The 21,889-nt window shown below is 37.6% G+C and overlaps 1 protein-coding gene across 1 annotated transcript in view; it reads left to right on the top strand.

The window, feature by feature from the left end:
- LOC102844216 (chromosome unknown open reading frame, human C5orf42) overlaps positions 1-21,889 on the top strand; it is a 130,937-nt gene that overhangs the window by 56,277 nt on the left and 52,771 nt on the right. Inside the window, exons 20-27 of the mRNA XM_006889576.1 lie at positions 782-920; positions 7,711-7,820; positions 7,976-8,134; positions 8,232-8,340; positions 11,516-11,816; positions 15,494-16,433; positions 18,254-18,399; positions 19,816-19,982. Of these exons, the coding sequence (XP_006889638.1) occupies positions 782-920; positions 7,711-7,820; positions 7,976-8,134; positions 8,232-8,340; positions 11,516-11,816; positions 15,494-16,433; positions 18,254-18,399; positions 19,816-19,982 (2,071 nt within the window). The remainder of the gene's footprint in view (positions 1-781; positions 921-7,710; positions 7,821-7,975; positions 8,135-8,231; positions 8,341-11,515; positions 11,817-15,493; positions 16,434-18,253; positions 18,400-19,815; positions 19,983-21,889) is intronic.

Genomic DNA, 21,889 nt, shown 5'->3' with positions numbered 1-21,889 from the left:
GTAAACATATTTCATCCAGTTTTTCTCAGTCTTACCCCCACCCCAATGCCAGCCTCATTCTACAACAGTGGCACCATATAGCATTTGTCCCTTTGTGGCTGAGATACCTCACTCAGCATAATGTCCTCCAGGTTCACCCATTTTGAATAATATTGCATGAGTTCCTTGTTTTTCAGTAGGTTAACATTTTTTTATGATCCTCCCTGAGAATCTTTTTGTTAATCTTTGTCAAGTGGTCATTTTCTATTTCTGTCATTTATAGGTTACTTTTAAAAAAAGTTACATGTAAGGGTTTTTTATTTGTTTTTAAATTCTGCATATAGTTTGATTTTGAAAGAGATCTATCTAAATATCTGAAAATATTTTCCTTGTTTTGCCTGTGGGGAGAAGTCAGGGATGAATGGCGTCAATTACTTTTTAAGCAGGTAAATCTGAATGATAAGAATTGTAAATTATTTGGTTTGAACCTCTTCTCTCTTTGGAGATAAAAGCCTAGTGAAAAACATTGTATACAAACTTTGTAAGAAAACAAGTATAAAATAAAAATTTATTCAATAAAACCCCAAAAACCAACCTAGTAAACTTCCTGTATTAAATTTGTCTTAAGTTTCTGAACAGAGAGTTGATGGTCAAACTATTTCTCTTCTACACACTGAAATCCTGCTGTGCTTCCCTTCAAGATGTTTTCTCATACTTACCTTGTCCGTTGCTTTATAGTTTCTTTAAAACTTTAATTGGTGCTTTTGCTAATTATGCATACCTTGTCATTCTTTGCTTTCAGATTCGAATGAGAGGGTCCCTTCCTTCCTTGAGTCCTTTCCCTGAGTCATTACTGGATTACTGTAGAGGCGGGGTAGCATTCTTCAGACCTGGAGCAGCTGGAGACCAAAAGCTCGATGAAGCTTCTTGTAAAGCAATAGGTTTGTGTTGAAATCAACTGCATGCTTGAGAATTAGGCCGACAGAGGCATTATCGCGGATTTTGCCTTTGATTAGGGCAAGTTTAAAAATGATAGTGACTCTTCAGAGTATAGCATGTTCTGTGATACTTTGTGTTTACAATCAGATGGATGTTTTTTAGCAGCCATGTATTTTTAAAAATTTTTTATTTTATTAATTTTAATGAACATTTACAGAGATTTTGGATTTCCATTCATTCATTGTTCCATTTTTCTCCCTGCCCACCCCTCCTCCCCAGTTCGCTCTTCTCTTTGAAAAGTAAAAGAAAAATTCCTTCTTTGGTGTACAATCTCCCTGCCCAGCCCCGAGTACACTTCACTATGCAACCTTCATTCTGGACTCTTGTCATAACTGTAATACCCAATCATATATCGCTTTTAAGCTGTTCTCTCCCTCCTCTGTTTCAATGCAGTATACATAATTTATCCAATTTTTCTCAGTCTTACCCCCCTTGATGTCAGTCCTGTTCTACAACAGTGACACTATGCAGTATTTGTCATTTTGTGACTGAGATATTTCACTCAGCATAATGTTTGAATAATATTGCATGAGTTTCTTGTTTTTTAATGCAGTGTAATCCATTGTGTGAATATACCAGAGCTTCTCTATCCATTACTTTGTTGATGGGCACTTAGGTTGTTTCCAACTCTTTGCTATTGTGAACAAAGCCATAGTAAACATGGGTGTGTGTATATTGGCCTGGGTGGCAGTGATGGTTTCTTTAGGGGTATTTCTTGAATTAAATTTATGTGTGGGTTGAAATTATATGTGACTTGAAAGTAGGATTAAATGGGTGTTTTCTTTTGTTTTAATTGTGACAACTGTGACTTTATCATCGTATAACTGAAATTTTAGCGCTCCAGAATGCCTTTTCTTGTTAATTTTCCTTTGCTTAGGATGTGCCATCCAACACTGTAAGTGGATAGGATTTCAATCTGTCAGTGTTGACTAATGATTTTATTACCTGCTTTTCTAATTTAATATATCATACTAAGCTTTCTTTGATTTTATAAACATTTCAATATCTGTTCATTTTGATGGCTTTTGTTAGCGTACATGTTATCATTTATTTCTGTTGTACAGAGTTACTTCTGTGTATTTCTGTTGCAGATTTTGTAATATTTTCTTTATGGATAGACTCTCAAAAGTGGGCTTGCTAGGTCAATGGTTATGCCTGTTATAGAACATTTCCCCCCGCCACCACCGCCACCATACTCAGAGAGTTTAGTAGGGAAGTCAACAAGATATAGTTCTTCAGTCAGGACAACTCAGGTGTGTTCCCAGTCCCTTGAATGTCAGCCTTGCTGTTCCACCAGGCTAAAATTGAGTAAATTTCGATTCAGTGTGAAAATAACAAGGGCCATGTAGGGAATGCCGTATCGGACCTTTACTAACTTCACAGGAGGAAGCTATCCCTCCCCACAGCATCAGTAACACAAAACCAATTCCCATGAGGTCAGACACATCCTCCACACTCCCATTCCTCTTTCTGCTCATTTCAACACCAAGCTTACTGTTTGGCTGAGTCCAGACTCTGATGTGATAGCTCACAGACCAGATAGAACCATATTTTGAAAGTCAAAATGTTATCATTTAGATTAATAACAGAATACAGTCAAGATAGCTCCCAAGTGTTCACGCAGGCAACTTAGCTTCAAGCCTATCAGTGTTCTGAAGTTCTCAGTCCTGCCAGTATTGACTTCCTTCCCTCAGTTGTCTGACAAAGTTATTAGTTCTGCCAATATTGGTTCCCCTCACCCCAGAGTACCATCTCAAATCAATTCTCATGTTCAGCCATTGTTGGTGCTGTTGTCCCAAAGCTTTCACTTGGGAGGTTGCATTTCTCTTCTGGTGGGGAAAAATTAATTCTTGAAATGGTTATTTTATTCTGATGTGTATGATTACTAATTAGTTAATATTGAACATTTTCACTCACAACTTTTATTTTCTCCTATAAATTGCCTGTTCTTGGTTTAGATCCTTTTTATCTGTTCATCATATTTAAAAGAAGTAAAATTTAAGTATCATTCTATTTTTTCTTCTTTCTCCTGCAATTAATAATTTTGTTAGAGGGAAGGTAATTAATCACCCTCCCAAGCACTCTTCCATGAAGTATTTGGTGCTAATTCCAGATTCCCTTCTCTTGAGTGGCCCCAGGATGTAGTCATCAGAGAGAGATGGGCCTGAGCCCTGTTTGCCATGCTAGGCTGCATTTTCCAAATATCCATCCCATCTCTCAAAATACAGACAAGGATCCGCAATCATCCAGGTACTTGACTTTCATGTAGCAATAGATTCACTGAGTCCAGAGCTAGGACCTGAGTCGGGTAGCCATGCAGCAACCTAGATTGTTCTGCCTTCAGAGTGCAGTGCTCCTGGGATGAGAACAAAGATTCCCTACTTTTTTTCCCTTAAGTTTTAATCTTTTAAGTCATGTTTATATTCAGCCTTGTTATTTCTTCTTTCCATACTTTTACTAAAATATTGCTTTGTAACACCCTCATCTTTAGTACCAATGGAAAAGAATTTTCAACCTGGGGCTCACATGGACAATTTTTCAAGTTGTCTTGGCAGTACAGTGTTTTTATAGTGTTTCTTAGCTGTCAGGAGCTTGGTTTTATACACTTTTACTCACCCTAGCAAAAGAAAGAGCCAATCACTTGTTATTTGGAAGTATTTTGTTGTTGTTTTTATGTGCCGTTGAGTCACCTGCGACCCTATATACAGCAGCTCTGAGTCCTGCCCTGTCCTGAGCCAGTCTTAGTAATTCTGATACACCAACTCCCATTACCTCAGTCACCATATCAATCCATCTCAACCAGGGTCTTCCTCTCGTGCACTGTTCATCTACTTTTCCAAACATGATATCCTTCCCCAAGGACTGGTCTCTCTTGGCCACATGCCCAAAGGATGTAAGACGAGGATTCAAAATCCTAGCCTCCAAGGATCAACTTTGTTTCCCCCTCTCCAAGACAGAACCATTTGTTTTCTTGGCAGTCCATGGTATGTTCAAGTCTCTTCTCCAGCACCACAATTCAAGGACATCAATTCTTCTTCTGTCATCTTTAGTCATTGTCCAGCTCTATGATGTATAGCAAGTAATTGCTAAGACCATGACTTGGATTAGGTGCACCTTAGTCTCCAGACTTATATTGTTGCTTTTCAGCACTATAGAGAGGTCCTCAACAGCAGATTTTCCCAATGCAATTCGTCTTTTTATTTCTTGACTGCTGGTGTTAAGAGTGTTGATTGTAGATCAAATAAATCTTTCGCCTTTTACTAAAAAAAAAAAAAAGAGTGTTGATTGTGGAACCAAGCAAACTGTAATTGTTAACAACCTCAGTCTCTTCTCTGTCTATTATGGTGCTGCCGATTGTCCAAGTGGTGAGAATCTTTGTCTTCTTGATATTAAGCTTCAACCTATATTGAAGACTACAGTCCTTGACCTTATGCAGCAGGCGCTTCAGGTCCTCTTTAGTTTCAGTAAAGCAAGGTTGTGTCATCTGCATAATGTATGTTGTTGACCTTACCTCCATTCGTAATGCCACAATCCTCCTCATAAAACCCTGTTTCCCAAATGATCTCTTCTGCATACAGATTGAAAAGGTATGGAGGGAGGATGCATCCCTGACACACTCCTTTCCTGATTTTGAACTATGTAACGGTCAACACTCTCGGCACCAGCAGCCAGGAAATAAAAAAACGTATTGCCATGGGAAAGTCTGATGTTAGGGACCTCTCTAAAGTACTCAAGAGCAACAGTGTGTCTCTGAAGACTAAGGTGCGCCTGATACAAGCCATGATCTTTACAATCACTTGTTATGCATCAGAGAATTGGATAATGACTAGGGAGGACAGAAAGAGAATTGATGCCTTTGAGCTGTGGTGCTGGAGAATAGTATTGAATGTACCATGGACTGCCAAGAAAACAACCAGATTCATCCTGGAGAGGGTTAAACCAAGCTGCTCCTTGGAGGCAAGGATTCTGGGGCTTCGTCTGACATACTTTGGGCATGTTGCAAGGAGGGACAGGTCCTTGGAGAGGGACATCATGCTTGGGAAGGTGGAGGGACGGCGCAAGAGTGGAAGACCCTCTGTGAGATGGATTGATTCGGTGACTGGGGTAATCGCGATGGGTGTGTCAGAGGCCATGCGATTGGCACCGGATAGAGCAGGGTTTAGGGCTGTTGTGCGCTATGAGTCGCAAACGACTTGACGGCACATAACAACAACAACAGTGTTTCCCTGCTCTGTTCTGAGGACTGCTTCCTGGTCCAAGTATAGGTTTCAGCATAAACACAATCAAGTGCTTGGGATTCCCATTTTCCTCAAGATTGGCCACAATTTGTTGTGATCTACACAATCCAGTGCCTTTGCATAGTCAATGAAACGCAGATAGACATTCCTCTGGTACTCTTTCTGCCAAGATCCATCTGACATTGGCAATAATGACTCTAGTGCCACAACCTCTTCTAAACCCAGCTTGAACTTCTGGCAGTTCTCTGTCAGTGTACTGTTTCAGTCTTTTCTGGATGATCTTCAGCAGGATTTTGCTAGTGTGTGCTATTAATGAAATAGTTTCATAATTTCCACACTTGGTAGCTCTGGTGGCCTAGTGGCAAGAAGCTGCACTTCAATCCCAGAGATACATGGTTCGATTCCTCCACATGATCTGCTGGAGAAGGAGGGGCAATCTCCTGTACCAGTCAGATCCGATTTGACACAAAAAATAATAAAAATAAAGAATTAAAAAAAAATAATTTCCACACTGTCGAGTCATGTACCATTTATTTATTGAAAATCTGGATTTCTAAGCAATGAGTTAAACTCACAAAAATTCCAGTTAAAATAATTTTGGAGCTCTGGTGGCCTAGTGGGTAGAATCTATGCTGCAATCTCAAAGGTACATGACTTGAATCCACCAGCTGCTTCATGGGAGAAGGATAGACAGCCTCCTCCCTTATGATTAACTACCTCTGAAAACTTGCAGAAGGGTCAGCTATGGGTCGGTTCCAACTCGACAGTACTAACAACAATAAATATATTTTTGTTGAAATTTATGTATATTATAAATAATATGTTTCTAGTCATTTCTGCAATAACGAATGAATTTTCTGTCTTTACATCAAATTTTCTAAGTTGGAATAGTTAGATATAGTTCATGATCAAATGTCTGTCTTGGTGTAAGTGTACCTGTCTCTTCATAAAAAGATTAAATAAACACTTTCAGATACGATAAGACATGTTTAACATGATAATACAGTGATGATAATAATGTTTTGATCCTGAGTGGTAAAGTAGTGCGATTTGTTATTATAAACCACTCCAGCTTTACTGAGGTTGGTTCAGGAGCTGTGGTCGCATACTGACAGATGAGTCGGTCTTTTAACCAAAAGTGCAGTTGTTTGAAGACACCACTATGTGGTAGAAAATTAGTATCATCTTAGAAAGATTTGGAACCATCGTGGAGGATCTCCATGAGTTAGAAACTACTTGATGACTATTTGGTTTTGATTTGGAAGTTTCTTAGAACCCATAGTTGTGCATAAATCAAATGTTGATAAGCCAAGGACAGCCTGTATATTACCACTATAGCAAGGTATGCAAGATATATAATGTAAAAAAAAAAAATGGAATTCCTAAATAGTTTCTATAGTGTGATTTTGTTTGTTGGTTTGGTTTTTTCGTGTTGAGTTGATGATGACTCATAGAGACTCTATGAACAATGGATTAAAAAATTTATATTGGTTTGCTTACAGAGTTTGCATACATTGTGTTTCACACTATACTTCATTCACTTTGTAGTTAATACAATAATCTCAATCATTATGTTTTATGAAATTAATCACCATTGAATTAAGCACCCCCCTATTACCCTGTCTTTCCAGATCCCCACCGGATCTTTCCCATTTCCTTTACTCACTAAATTGTGTGACCATATAATTTCCCCCCTACTCATCTTCACTCTTCTGCTTCCCCATCCTTGGATCTTCATGCGTGTTTTGCTTGTTCTCTATTTCTGCATAAATGGTCTTACACAGTATTTGTTCTTATGAGACTGCGTTTACTCAGCATAATGCTCTCTAGTTTCTCCCAAGTTATGTTGTAGTTTTTAAAATTGTTACTTCTGAGTACTAAGTTTTATTCCATCGTATGAATGTACCACAATTTTTCAGCTCATTCAGTTGTGTTTGGACATTTTGGCTGTTACCTTGTTCTTGAGATGGTGAATAACGCTGCTGTGAACATAAGTGTGCAAATCTCCATTTGTGTCCCAGTTTTAATTTTCTTGGGATTATAGCAGTGGATTATAGCTGGTTCATATGGAATTTCCATGTTCAGCTTTTATGGTATGATTTTTATTTATATTTGTGTGTTTGTAGTGCTTTTAGTATTAAAAAATCCTAATTAATGTAGCTAATCATTTTAACAAAAATTACAAACATAAGTAACTGTCAGTGAGTGATTTACCAAGTAAGTTAACTACCTATTAGAGCAATATTAAATATGTTTAAATGTTTTGACTTTGAAAAATATACATAGTGCATTATGAAATTGTAAAACAATTAAATCATTGATAGAGTGAGTTAAAATCATGCATGAAATTTTGGAAGGATATCCATGACTTTTACATGAAGTGTTTGCTGTGAATATTTGTTTCTTTTATTGTTGAAATTAAGAAATTGGCTAAGTGGGGTATTACTAATGTAATGCTGATGTAAATTATTTCATATTTGTGTACCTGATTTAGGTTGCTTCAGAGAACTTTGTGCTTTGTGTTGGATGCTGCATATCCGTGAAAAGTTATCCTATTGTTGCAGGCAATATCAGAAAGCAAGAGAAAATGTGGGGGGGACAAAGGTATTTACCTACAAAAGAATTAGAAAAAATGAAATGATACTTGGAAAATTATTGCTTAATAGATTTTATAATTCAGAAGCTTGCTTTTTGAATGCTGTTCCAGTCAGTTCAGTTTAATTGAAAAGGAAATAATGTTTTTTAAAATACCCATTTAGGACTTTGAAGTAGAGTTTGATTCTTGTTTGATTGAGCACTGTCTTAATGCCGTGGAATGGGCTTATAGAATGCTGCCTTTCTCTCGATTTTTGAATATTGAAGAACTTATTCAGGATATAATTTTAAGTCTCATTGGAGAACTGCCACCAATCAGAAAGGTAAGTGAGAGCAAACAAAATCAGAACCAGGGATTATAATTTTACTTCATTTAAGAATGATGTTCCTCTAAAAACTCATTTTTAAATTTTTCTGAAGGTAGCAGAAATTTTTGTGAAAGCATTTCCCAGTCCTGAGGACATAAGGGTTCCTTTAAGAGAAAAATACCATTCTCTTCAACAGAGACTCAGACACAGTGTCGTGAAAGGTATATAAAAATATACAATTTTTCAAATATCAATTAGTCAGTTACTGAAGGTTTTTTGTTTAGTTGCTGCTATTTGAATAGTTTATATTTTCCTGTCCATTTTCTTTCAGCTTATTTGTTATACTTTTAATCTAAAGTGCATCCTCTATAACAGCAAAGTTAAGTCTCAATTTCTTATCCAGTCTGTCATCTCTATTTTTGATTGGATTCTTTAATCCAGCCACATTTAATATTAAGGTGATTTAGTTGAGTTTATATCTTTCTGTCATTTGTTTTTAATGTGTCTCATGTAATTGTTTCCTCTATTCTCTTAAAGCTTCTTTTGCATGAATTGAATATTTTTAATGGCAAAATAAGTCATTCTTTTATAATTGTTCTGATTTTTTCCTTTTCCAGGACATAGTTTTATAATGTGGTCTTAATTTCTTCATTTCTCAGTTCTTTAATTGAATCACTTCACCCCTTCACAGTTTTCCCTGTAAAAATGAGTAAGGGCCATGCAGGGATGACCATATTTGACCTTTATCAACTTCACAAAGGGGAACTGTCCCTGTCCACAGCTTCAGTAAAACAAAACCATTTCCCATGAAGTCAGACATAACCTATAACCTCCATGCTTTTGTACCTCTTTCTACTCATCTTAACACCAGTCTTACTGGTGTGCTGGGTCCATATACAATGAGATAGTTCACATACCACAAAGAACCATATTAGGAAGTCAAAAGGTTATATTATAGATTAATAACAGGATACAAACAGCTCCTGAAATGTGCATGCAGGCACCTCATCCTGGAGCCTCAAGGCTTTTGGTAAGTGTTCTCAAGTTCTCAGTCCTACTAATATTGGCTTCTCACCCCCTTTTGTACAACAGAGTTCTCAATCCTGCCAATATTGGCTCCCCGTCACCTCCAAGGTCCCATCTCATGTGAAGTCTCCAGTTCAGCCATAGGTGTTGTTGCTATAGGTGTAGTTGGAGCAAGAAGGGCATCTACATTCTCTTGCTTCCTCTTGTTCAGTGGCACCAGAAAATCCATCTGCCTCTCCTGCTGTCTTGCTCAATTCAGTGGTGAAACTAGCCAATCCCTTTGTAGATTCTTGAGACTGGCCAGTCCTTTGCCATTCCCATATTCACATCCATTTACATAGCAAAGTCAAGTAATGGCTAGGAAAAGTCATATTAGAAGATAAACTCCATAGGCTACCTTCTGGCTTTTCTAGCCATTAACATTCATATATGAAAAGTTAACATATTCCTTAAATAATACAGCCATGTTTGTGAAAATGTATGATCAGCAACTTCATTCCTTATTTTTTTAAGCTCCGTCATTTTAGATGGCCGGTTGCTGATTTGCCCATTCCTTTCAAACCAGTACTCTGAGGAAACAAGTATATCCCTCTCTCTGAAAAAGATTCTGTTCGGGTTAGAACTTTTAGCATCGGCATCCATAAGCAAAGTCCAGTCAAGAACAAACCATCTGGTTGCAGCAGTCAACACTAACTCGCAGCATGGAAACATCTTCTTGGGTTCAAGTCACCTCATCTCAAGCCATCTGAGGCTAGGTACAAGTGGACTCAAGAGCTTACACTTATTGTATTCCAGACTGCCTGGTCCCTTCGCTCAGCCTTAGCCCCCACATGGGGCCAAGTCTATAGGATGGAGGTCCACATGACTCTCTATTTCTCAAAGCCTCCAACCATTTTGTACTTATCGATGTTCATGCTAGGTTCACAGTGCTGATGGAACATGTCACACTTAGCCTGTCTCTTTATTGCCACATGCTCTTAATTCCACTCCTATGGATATAGGTGTTCACCATGAGTGAACACTTGCCAGCTCCCTGTAAGTTAAAGTCCTAGAAAGGGGCTCTGAATGGGTACCAACTTTCACTTGCCTCAGAAGCCAAATTTTTTTCCAGTTTTAAAAAATCAGAGTCTCTCTCTTTCTTGCACATGTACCCAAAAGCCTAAGGAAGATTCATTCATTGCAGATATCCTCTGAGTACTGGATGGGGCTTAATCCTTCCCCAGGCTGAGCCCTGTGTCCTCTAATTCTATTGCTTTCAACAAGCATTTCTCCAGAGCAAAATTTCCCCTTTCTGAATATCTGATCAGCATTACCATCAGGGCTGATTATATATTTTCAAGATTTATAAATCTGATGGTCATTTATTTCATACATCTTAATATTACATCGGCAAAAACTTGAATTACATCCTAATATTATAGTGTGAACAAAAAAAAAACAGAAGCAGCAATATTCACAAAGTTAAATAAACAAAACCCTTATCATACAACCCTTTCAAAGAATTTAGAATTTCAGTGTCGTTCTCCATCCATAGGCCATTTTACCCACACATGTGCATATGACCTGAGGCATATACCCTTGTCTCAGGCCAAAAGCTGCTTTTTTTCCATTTTAGTAACATCAAAAGTAGCCATTTTAATTGCACTCCTCAAACCCTAACTTCTTACAAAATCACACATTTCCATGAGTCTGGAGCCATTGCATTCAACCCCGCTTCTGACACCAACTGTACATCTCTTTATTGAAAGATAAATTCCACACTTCCCTAAAATATTAATTTTCTATTAAATAGGAAAAGGAGTTCTGATATTTTAGTCTGTAAGGAGTTGTACCTCTAACCGAAATGTAGCATCTCTTTTGCAATTCAAATCCATCAGGGCTTCTTCTGGAGAGAGCTGGGCAGTCTCCCTCCCGTGCAGTTTACAGCCTCTTGAATACCTGCTGGAGAGTCAGCTGTGAGTCATGTTAGTCTTGACAGCAGTAGAGTTTTTAATGAAATTATAGAGTACGGCATTGAACCAGATCTTTCCAGTTCAACTGTCTCTTAAGAATTTACATTTCTGCCCTAGAAGTATTGAATCAGAATCTGTATCTTAACAAGATCTTGTATCTGCATAAAGATCACCTGGGGATCTTGTGAAACTGTAATTCAATAGTTCTTTGGTTTTTCTTTTTATTAATCCAGCTTTTACTTGTGTAAGAAATAATTTAATGAGTCCGTTCAAAGCCTTGTGGCAAACCATGATCTGAAGGCTAAAATCAGCTTCATTTATCAATTTCCTGTCACGTAGGAATTAGAGTTGTATTCCTATATGTCTTATATTTAAACAATCTAATGAACTAGAAAACTTTTTTTTCTTTTCTTTTTAGGTCCCCAGACTGAAGAAATGATGTCTGTTACGATGCATTCTATCCATAAAGTGAGGGTAAAAGCACTAAAGCGTGTGTGCAGAAATATAGGTTCTTTTGAGACAAATATATGGGAACCAGTTGAAGAAGACAAACCAGATGATGCTCCAGTTTTTGACACATTTTCCCTGGGGACTAGTCTGAGCAGGAGTACACTCTCAGAAGTGGGGAGTTCTCTGGTTCGCAGTGATGCAGATACAGCAGATACTTTGTCTGAAGCTTTGTCGGTGGAAGAAAAAAACAGGATACTTATCTGTCCAAGGTATAGAATTGACTGGAATTCATATATAGTAGCTGGAATTCATTCCCGTTGGAGGAAAAAGGTTTAAAAATATTTTTATACAACCACTGAGCCCATTTCCTTTTCTTTTCCAACAATCTTCATTGACTGTACTATTAGTAATATGAATGATAAATGGTACTCTTTATAGCATTGAAAGGGAACATTGGTGGCATAGTCTATTACATGGTGGGTTAGTAACACAAAGGTCAATGTTTCAAAATCAATTGCTCTGTTGAAGAAAGGTAGGAAGTCTCCCTCATTAAGATTTTTACCTTGGTGGGCTATTACGAGGCAGAATCAAGTCATTGACATTCAGTATATTCATAAGAATATTTTGTGTTGGCTTCAATTTAGCGAAAACTGTGTAAAAAACAAACAGAAAATCTGCTCAATCCTTTGATATCCTCACAGTCTGTGCTGTACTTATACCCATTGTGGCGGTCACTGTGCTAAACTATCTTATTGAGGATCTTCCCTTTGTTTTGGCTAACTCTCTAGCAAGTATGAGTCCCCTTGGGTCTGGCCTTTTCTCATAAAATGCCCAAAGTATGTGAGAGGAGGTTTCACCAACCTGACCTCTAAAAAGCACTCTGGCTGCACTTTCTCCAAGACAGGTTTGTTTGTTCTTTTGGCATCTTGTGGTCAGTTTCCACCACCACAATTCAAAGCCATCAGTATTTCTTTGATATTTCTTATTCTTTTTCAATTTTCACAAGTATTTGAAGCAAAGATACCAAAGCTAGGTGAGGCATAACAGTACTTAAAGTGCATTCTTGCTTTTCAACACTTTAAAAGAGGTTCTTAGAAACAGATTTGCCCATTAAAATATTTTTTTTAAATTTTTTGGTGTTTTCCATGAACATTGATTGTGAATCCAAATGAAATATAAAATCCTTGGCAACTTAAATCTTTTCTCTTTTTAATATGATGTTTATTGGTCCAGTTAGGAGGACTTTTGTTTTCATTATGGTGAAGTATAATCTGTATTGAGGGCAATGAGATTGTATGTCTGGAATTGTTTTTAAAAGTATTATTGGGAAAAAAATATTAAGATAGCAAATAATTTTGCTATCTAATGAAATAAAATAAATAGGTACATTCTAGATAACACTGAGGTGCTTTTAGTACTATTTAAATATAAATAACCTTCCTATTTATATCTAAACAGTACTGAAAATCTCTCAGTGGAGGGTCATTGAAACAGAGGAAGTCTCTGGACAAGATGAACTGACACAGTAACTACTTCAGTGGACTCAGGTCTACCAGAGATAATGAGAATGGCACAGGATAGGATAGGGTTCAGATCTGTTGCTCATAGGGTTATTATGAGTCTTAAGTGACTCAGTAGCACCTAACAAAAACAAATATGTCTAGTTTGGGATTAATAGTTTATTGATTTTTTTTTAGGGATTTTGTTTTTGAAACTTGCCCATAAATTATTGAGTAATTCTTGCTTATCATCTAAATCCCTTACTACTATTTATTTCCTTATAATTCTAGAATTACAATATAATTTATATTTCTCATGAGTAAAAAATTGCTTTATTTTCTTTGAGAATAGAGACAGGAAAACACTGATTCACCACTTTCTACGTAGATAATTCATTGACAGTGATAACACTTTTCAGGTTATGTATCCATTCTCACTGTACCAAATTATTCTTCCACTACTAACAAAAACTCACTGCTGCGTAAGCATCTTATCTAACCTTCTGTGTTGATGTTGTCAGTTTGACACATAGATCTTTAAAAGAACACAGTGTTCAAGGCAGATATTCTTTATTAACCTATTGTTTGTCCTGGAAAGGGTTAAACCGGGTGGCTCCTTGGAGGCAAGGATTCTGAGGCTCTGTCTAACATACTTTGGACATGTTGTGAGGAGAAACCGGTCCTTAGAGAGGGACATCATGCTTGGGAGGGTGGAGGGACAGCACAGGAGAGGAAGGCCCTATATGAAGTGGATTGATTCAGTGACTGGGATAATTGGGATGGGAGTGTCAGAGACAGTGCGATTGGCACAGGACAGAGCGGAGTTTAGGGTCGCTATGAGTCGCAGGCGACTCGACGGCACATAACAACAACAACCAACATTGTTTGGTATGAAGAATACTGATATGAAAAGTACATTATTTTTAAAGATTATACCAGGACAGTGGTTTTGGGGTTCATTCAGCCTCAGTGGCTCCAGAAAGTCTGCAGTTTGTGAGAGTTTGAAATTATGTTTTTAATTCTCCCCTTTTTATCAAGTTTTGGTTTGTTTTGGCTTTTTTTTCTCCATAGAATCTTCTTTCAGAATTGTTGTAGCTAGGCACCATCCATTTCTGGTCTGGTCTCACAGCGAAAGATGAAGTTGTTTTTTGAGGCAGTTAGGGCTACATTCTGTTTTCTCCTCCTTTTCCCAATTGTCCTTATATTCCTCTGCTTCTCTTGGTTAATTGAGACCAATTATCGTACCTTTAATGGTCACTCACAAGATTTTTAAACTCTCAGCACTAAGCAATGACCTAGGAGAACAAACGCATTAAAAGTTGTTGTTGTTGTTATGTGCCGTCGAGTCGTTTGCAACTCATAGCGACCCTATGTACAACAGCCCTAAACCCTGCTCTATCCTGTGCCAACCGCACTGCCTCTGACACACCCATCCCGATTACCCCAGTCACTGAATCAATCCACCTCATAGAGGGTCTACCCCTCCTGCGCTGTCCCTCCACTTTTGCCAAGCATGATATCCCTCTCCAAGGACCTGTCTCTCCTTAAAACATGTCCAAAGTAAGTCAGACGAAGCCCCAGAATCCTTGTCTCCAAGGAGTAGCCTGGTTTAACCCTCTCCAGGATGAATCTGTTTGTTTTCTTGGCAGTCCATGGTACATTGAATACTCTTCTCCAGCACCACAGCTCAAAGGCATCAATTCTCCTTCTGTCTTCCATAGTCATTGTCCAACTCTCTGATGCATAACAAGTGATTGCAAAGACCATGGCCTGTATCAGGTGCACCTTAGTCTCCAGAGAGACACCGTTGCTTTTGAGTACTTTAGAGAGGTCCCTAATAGCAGACTTTCCCATGGCAATACGTTTTTTGATTTCCTGGCTGCCGGTGCCAAAAGTGTTGACCGTGGAGCCAAGGCATTAAAAGTTATACTAGGTCAATTAATGGATATCTCATGAACTGTGACAATAAACTCAAACCAAGGAGCCAAATCCCATTAAGTAATTTCAGTTGTACATGAGCAGGATTAGTTGGTGTTGCAAAAAGAGAACTTTTTAAAAAATAGTACAACATTCCTTCTTTTCTTGGCTGGGGCTGGGTGGGTGGTCCTGGTCCCTGTTATATACAGAGGCAAAGGGAGAGGGCTCTGGCCCCCTCGACATCATGTCTTCGGTGCTGGTGGCTTCCTGTCTGCCAGTTCTATCCTCAGGCAACAAGGCAAAGGGGGGGAGGAGCACAACACAACATCACAACATTTTCCAGTTCATCTTTTTTCAGGTATACAGCTTTGTGACATCAGTTATCTTTACCAATTATACAGCCCCAGCCACTCATTTAACAGATAATTGAGGTACAATAAAAGGTAGTTGTCTCAATCACTGAAGTAAATATTATGCCATTCAAGAAAGAATTTTAGTAATGAAATATTTTTTTCTTTTTCCTGCTGTAGAAACATACCACATCATATGGAATTAACATCTGTTGGTAAGCCCATTGTAAAACAGAAAGCAGATGATCAGAAAGAAAACTCAGAAAGAAAAGAAGAACCTGAAAAGTCATCACAAAATGCAGTTCCTGTAATAGGTGTTTGGGAATTTGAACGTGATGATGATGAATATATTAAGTTCCTTGAACTCTTCTTGAGTTATGTTCTTGAAAAGGACCTACTTATCTCAGGCCATCCTGGTATTCCATTTCTAACCAGTTTTTCTTCACATCTCAGAGAACATGAACTTAATTCTTTAGTTTTTGATGTGCATACAACTTTAAAACGACGTCAGGGCAAAAACACAAGCCAGAATGTGTTCCGAGCTGGCTCTTGCTTTCTTATTGCTCCTGAGTCACGTGAATCTGAAAACTCCTCTTTCAACAAAGAGAGTGACGCTCATGTGGAAAACCAGGCACTTTCTGCTTCTGTAGTGCTTACTCAAGACGTAAGACCTTTTGTAGAGAACCCGTTGAATGAAGTCAATAAAAATGAAACAAAAAGCGGATTGTTTGGTGTAAAACAAAAATCTCTTTACAGAATGCAAAATGGTGATCAAGAGAAACCTTTAGTATGCAGATTGCCAACCCATGTGTTTTGGACTCCCAATTCCATTAAAACTCAAAGACATATTTTCAAAGTAATTCAAAACAGAGACCTTAGTCCTCAAAAAGATCCTCCTTTAGAGTTCACTGACACATTTGGCAGTATAGGAAGGCTGGTGGAATGGATGATAAGATGGTCTGAGAGAAGACTGCTCTGTGATCCTAGTACCACCGAGTCACCCTGGGAGTACAGCCCAGTAATCCGAGTGAAGACCTCTGCGGCCGCTATCCTTACATCATTATGGCTTTCAAGACAACCCTACTTTGCTGTATACAAAGCAGAACATCCCCTTGATAAGGTAAGTATATGAACACTTGATTACAAAATAAAATGTCTTCTTTACATTACAATTAGGTACATCCTTATAGATTAAAGAATCATAAAGTAACCGGAAGGGAGTTCTGGTGCCTTAGGCCTCAGCATGTTGCTTTGCTAAGCAAAAAGTCAAGTGGTTTCTGTGGCTCAAATGCACCGAGGGCTTCAAGAGAGAAAGATGCGCAGCCCCTCGCACTGAAATGTAGAACCTTGGAAGCCTGATGGATGGTTACTGTAAGTCGGCATCAAGTCAGTGGCAGAGAGTTTGCAGTCTTTTGAAGTAACTGAAACTTGATTATCATCTGTTTCACCTGGAACTTTTTTTGGTTCCTTTAATTCTTAAATACATGAAAGTGCTGTGAGATTTGGATACTTTGTGTTTGGAACAAAAAGGAAGAAGATAATGTAGCCTGTTTTAAAAAATGATCCTACATTTATATTTAATTTGTCTTTTAAGTTGCAGATTTTGAAGAAAGACTAAACCCAAAACCAAACCCATTGCTTCTATTCTGATTCGTATTGATCTTTAAAGACAGAGTGAAGTACCCCATAGGGCTTCCTAGCCTGTAATCTAGACAGAAGCAGATTACCACTTTATTCTCCTGGGGAACAGCTGGGGGGTTTGAACCATAAACTTTTGATTAATAGCTGAACACTTTATCACTATGCCACCAAGAATCATAGAAAAACTATACAGTTAAGTAGGTTTTTATTACTGATACCTCTTCATATGAATTAGGGAATCATCTCCTGTACGTTGTGGCCAGAAGAGGCTGAGAATCAAACCTAGAAAGTCCTGTTATTTCCTGAATATACAAGACAAAATAGTTGGACAGAGTAATATTTTGCCCCAATATTTGGAGAATTTCAATTCAATAGTAACTAAATTAGTTCTATTTTAATATACTTTTATTAAACATAAATTATTTTGTGTTGATGAGTGTAAAGCATGTGTGTATTTATTTGTGGGATCTGGGAGGGTTTTTGTTATTTTGAGACTTGATGCTGTTATCCTAGAGTGATTGTTATTGTCTTTATGTGCCGTCAAGTCAGAACCAACTCATAGCTAACAATCCAGCAGATTTTCAGAGACTTGTGAATTGCAAGGAGGAGGTTGACTATTTTTCTTTCACACCGCAGCTGGTGGATTGGAACTGCCTGCCTTGGGGTTGGCAATACGACTTCCTTACCACTAGTGCACTGGAGCTCCCCTGTCCTTAAGTAATTGTTGTTTATGTGATTCTTTAATATTTGTTGTTTAAGTTTGAAAGCATTTCTAGGTGGTTCCTACTTAACAGTTTTAAGAGACAATTGGATATTCTATGTATTGTCAACTGTTGCCTATTAGATAGATCATTTTGAAATATTTAAATGTCATTATAATAGCAAAGAGATTGAAAATGGAAGCCTCATTATATTCTTACTACTATTGTTTTGAGGCCTGAAATGGAAATTGACATAACATTTTTGTAAGGCTAATTGCTTTTGATTACTTTATAGGCAGTGAGAGTTTGCCCTTTTTTAAATTCATGCATTGTTGCCATTTTCTTCTCTCCCCCACCCTGCCTCCTCCCAGTCCACTTTGCCCTGTACCTCTTGTTCCAGATTGTTGTACAGTTTCTTTTTGCAGATGAGATACAGACTTGCTTAGTGCTTCAGCAAAAAATATTTACATAGTGATACAGTTTTTAATATATCAATAAAATAATGAGAAATTCTGTAGACATTATGAATAATATAAAAATATATAGAAAAAAAAGGTTCCCGAAATGAATGCTAAATACTATGAATGTTTCATTATAGGCTCTAGAAAATCATTACTTGAGGTCTCAGACAGTACCTGATTCTAATCAGGGCAAGACAGAAGATGACTATTCAGTTGCTGTAACAGCTCAAGGTGGGGCTGAAGAAAGAAATTATCACAATGAACCTTGCCAGAGTATCTTAGGGTAAGTTGTCAATTAAATCTTCTTTTTCAGTAAAATATGTGTGGCTTGGTGATGTTTGGGTTTAATGGAAAGAACTTAAGGAATGAGCATTTCTTTAAATCAGGAGAGTGGGAAGTGGGCACTTTCTAAATTGCTCTAACAGTTCATTGCAAATTATGCTTGCTCCCAATTAGTCACTTGTTTTTTTAAATTGAGGTTTTAATGAAATTTATAGAGAACATGGATTTCCATTTATTCATTGTTGCACATTTTCCTCCCCTTCCCCCCAGTTCACTTTTCTCTTTGGGAAAAAAAAAATTCATTGTTGTACAATTCGTCCCCCACCCCCCACCCTGTCCACTTTACTATGTAGGTCTTATTCTGGGCTGTTGTCATGCAGCTAATACCTAATCATATATTACGTTTAAGCAGTTCTCTCTTTCATCTGTTTAAATACAGTGTACATTATTTATCCCCTCTTTTCTTAGTTTCTCCCCAACCCCCATGTCAGTCCTGCTTTATAACAGTGACATTGTGCAGTATTTGTCCTTTTGTGACTGAGATATTTTACTCAGCATAATTTCCTCCAGGGTCACCCATTTTGTATATTTCATGAGTTCCTTGTTTTTCAGTGCAGCATAATATTCCTTTGTGTCAATATACCACAGCTTCTCTATCCATTCGTTTGTTGATGGGCACTGGGGTTGTTGCCATCTCCTTCCTATTGTGAAAATGCAGCAGTAAACATGAATGTACATATATCTGCTTGGGTGGCAGTTCTGGTTTCTTTGGGGTATATCCCCAGTAGTGGAATTTCTGGGTCAAATGGTATTTCTATTTCCAACTTTTTGAGAAAGCACCATATTGCCTTCCATAGTGGTTGCATTTTACACTCCCATGTTATGCTCACTCTCACCAACAGTGGATAAGGGTGCTCCCAGTTTCTCTACAACCTCACCAGCGTTTGCTGTTTGCTGCTCTGTTCAATTTTGCTATTGTTACTGGGGTGAGATCATATCTCATAGTTGTTTTCCCAGTTAATCTAGTATCTTCTGAGAGAGTTGCTAATAAGAAAATTACTTTTCCTTAATTATACTAATTTATCTCTCCTGTCAGAGGATATTAAGCTAACCATTTCATCTCTTTTTACATATGAAATAATATTAAGAATAATATATCTTTGAAAACCAAAACCAAGTAAGAGGATTCTTTTGGGAGACTAGCAGATACTTTAGAAAAATTAAAATTATTCTAATCTTTTGAATTAATAGAAAATTGGGATGTTAAGTCATACATTGAACAACCTGTTATTGAGCTTGCTTTTATAAATATCAAAACTAGCATGTTCTTTGCTTTCAAAATCTGAATGGAAGGAAGATAAACTCTTTTGTCTATAAGACTGGGTTGTAATTTTAGCTGCTTTGTGTTTGTTCCTAGAGTGCCAGCTAACACAAAAAAACTTGAAGTGAAAGAAATCAATGAGGAGATTACTTCTGTCACTCATGATTCTGAAAAAGAATTTAGAACTATTGATGGGGCTCTTTTAGAGGATGTAGGTATATTGACAGAGGAGGAAATGGATATGCACATTTCAGACTGTGAAGGTTAGTTCACTTTGGCTTTATCAATTTGATAGTAATGAACAGTGATTATCTGTGATAACTTAATTTTATTTCCAATTTAATATCACTGTGCTCACAAACCAATTGTTCAGATAGAACAATGCAAAACAGCATGATTTAAAATCAGAAAGGTTTACTGCAAGGTTGTAAATTTTTACCCTGTTTATTTGATGCGTATATTGAGCAGATAATCCAAGAACTTCAGTTGCATGAAGAATATGCCATCAGGATTGGAGGAGGACTTATTATATTAACAACCTGTGAAATGCAGGTAATACACCTTTCCCACTGAAAATGAAGAGGATTTGAAGCACTAGTGAAGATCTAGAACAGCATCCCTGAGTGTGAATTACACCTCACCTCGGCATAAGAAAACAAAATCATCACAGCTTAACAAATGAGCCGCAACATGATAGAGAAAAGACTGAATTTAACTTTCCAAGTATTTCATTTTACACAGATCAACATCCATGAAAGCTGTAGTCAAGAAATTTCAAGTTGTGAGAAGAATTAATGTTGGCAGAGATTGTTGCATATACGTTGTACAGTTCTTTAAAAAGAAGAAATAAATATGCCGTGGAAGAAATAACAGCCACAATGTTTAGAAGCAAGGATAGCAAGATTTCGTCTCATTACTTTGGTTTTGCTTATAGGAGGCATCCAGTTCCTGAAGGACATCATGCTTAGTCAAGTAATGGGCTCAAATGGCAACAATATTGCGGATGGTACAGGAACAGGCCTTATTGTCGTGTCTTATGAGTCCAAATCAACCCAGGAACTCCTAACAACAGTTGAGCCTCCTGCCTTATTTTGAGCCTCTTCATTCCTATTTAACCACTTCAGTGAAACTTGTAGAATTGTTCCTTAAAGCAATAACTATTGAAAAATAATAAGAACTTCTTTGAGCTTTTCTGAGTATATGCACTGACTGATATGAGGCCTCCCATAAGGTGCGTTTGATTCAAGCAGTGGTCTTTCTGATTACTAGCTATGCATCTGAGACCTGGACAATGAATATAGATGACAGAAAAAGAAATGATGCCTTTGAGCTGTGGTATTGGAGAAGAGCACTGAATATCCCATGGACAGTCAAGAAAACAAATATATGCGTCTTGGAGAGGGAATAGCCAGAGTGCTCTTTGGAGGCCTGGATGATGAGGCTTTGACTCATGTACTTTGGACATATTGCTAGGAGGAGCTATTCATTGGAGAGGAATATGATATTGGGCAGAGTAGAAGGTTGACAAAAGAGAGGAACACCCACAGCCAGATGAATGGACAAGGAGTTCTTGTGTGTCAGGAAGTGTGAGGATGACGCAGGACAGGACTGGTTTCAGATCTTTTTGTTCATAGGGTCTCTACGAGTCGTACTTGACTCGATGGCACCTAACAACAACAACAAAGCTCATCTGGTATTCATCTATGGAGAAGGGAGAGTTTCTCAATGTTTAAAAATATTTTTGTTAAAAGAATAAAAAATGTTCCTTCCATTTAAGTTTATTTTAAATAATTTTAGAATTACAAAAGGATGAAGTAATTTTAGGACTCAGACTTTCTAGTAAGTCAATATTTTTTAAATTTTATTTTATTACTTGAATGAAAGTTTTCAAATCATGGGTTTTTCATTCATTCATCAAACTAAAAATTATTACCTTTAAGACATTTTATTTTATAACATTATTTATTCATTGCAAATACATTTTATAAGAGACACAAACGCAGATTATAAACATGGACTTCACCTGATGGTATGCATAGGAATCAGATCGACTACATCTGTGGAAGGAACTGCTGGAGAAGCTCAATATCAGCTGTGAAAACTAGGCCGGGGGCTGATTGTGGAACAGACCACCAATTACTCATATGCAAGTTCAAGCTGAAGCTGAGGA

The sequence above is a fragment of the Elephantulus edwardii genome, unplaced genomic scaffold (assembly GCF_000299155.1).
Source record: "Elephantulus edwardii isolate Elephantulus edwardi_28Jun2011 unplaced genomic scaffold, EleEdw1.0 scaffold00079, whole genome shotgun sequence".
NCBI lineage: Eukaryota > Metazoa > Chordata > Mammalia > Macroscelidea > Macroscelididae > Elephantulus > Elephantulus edwardii.
The sequence above is the reverse complement of the archived record's forward strand: the minus strand, read 5'-3'. Positions and strand labels throughout refer to the sequence as shown.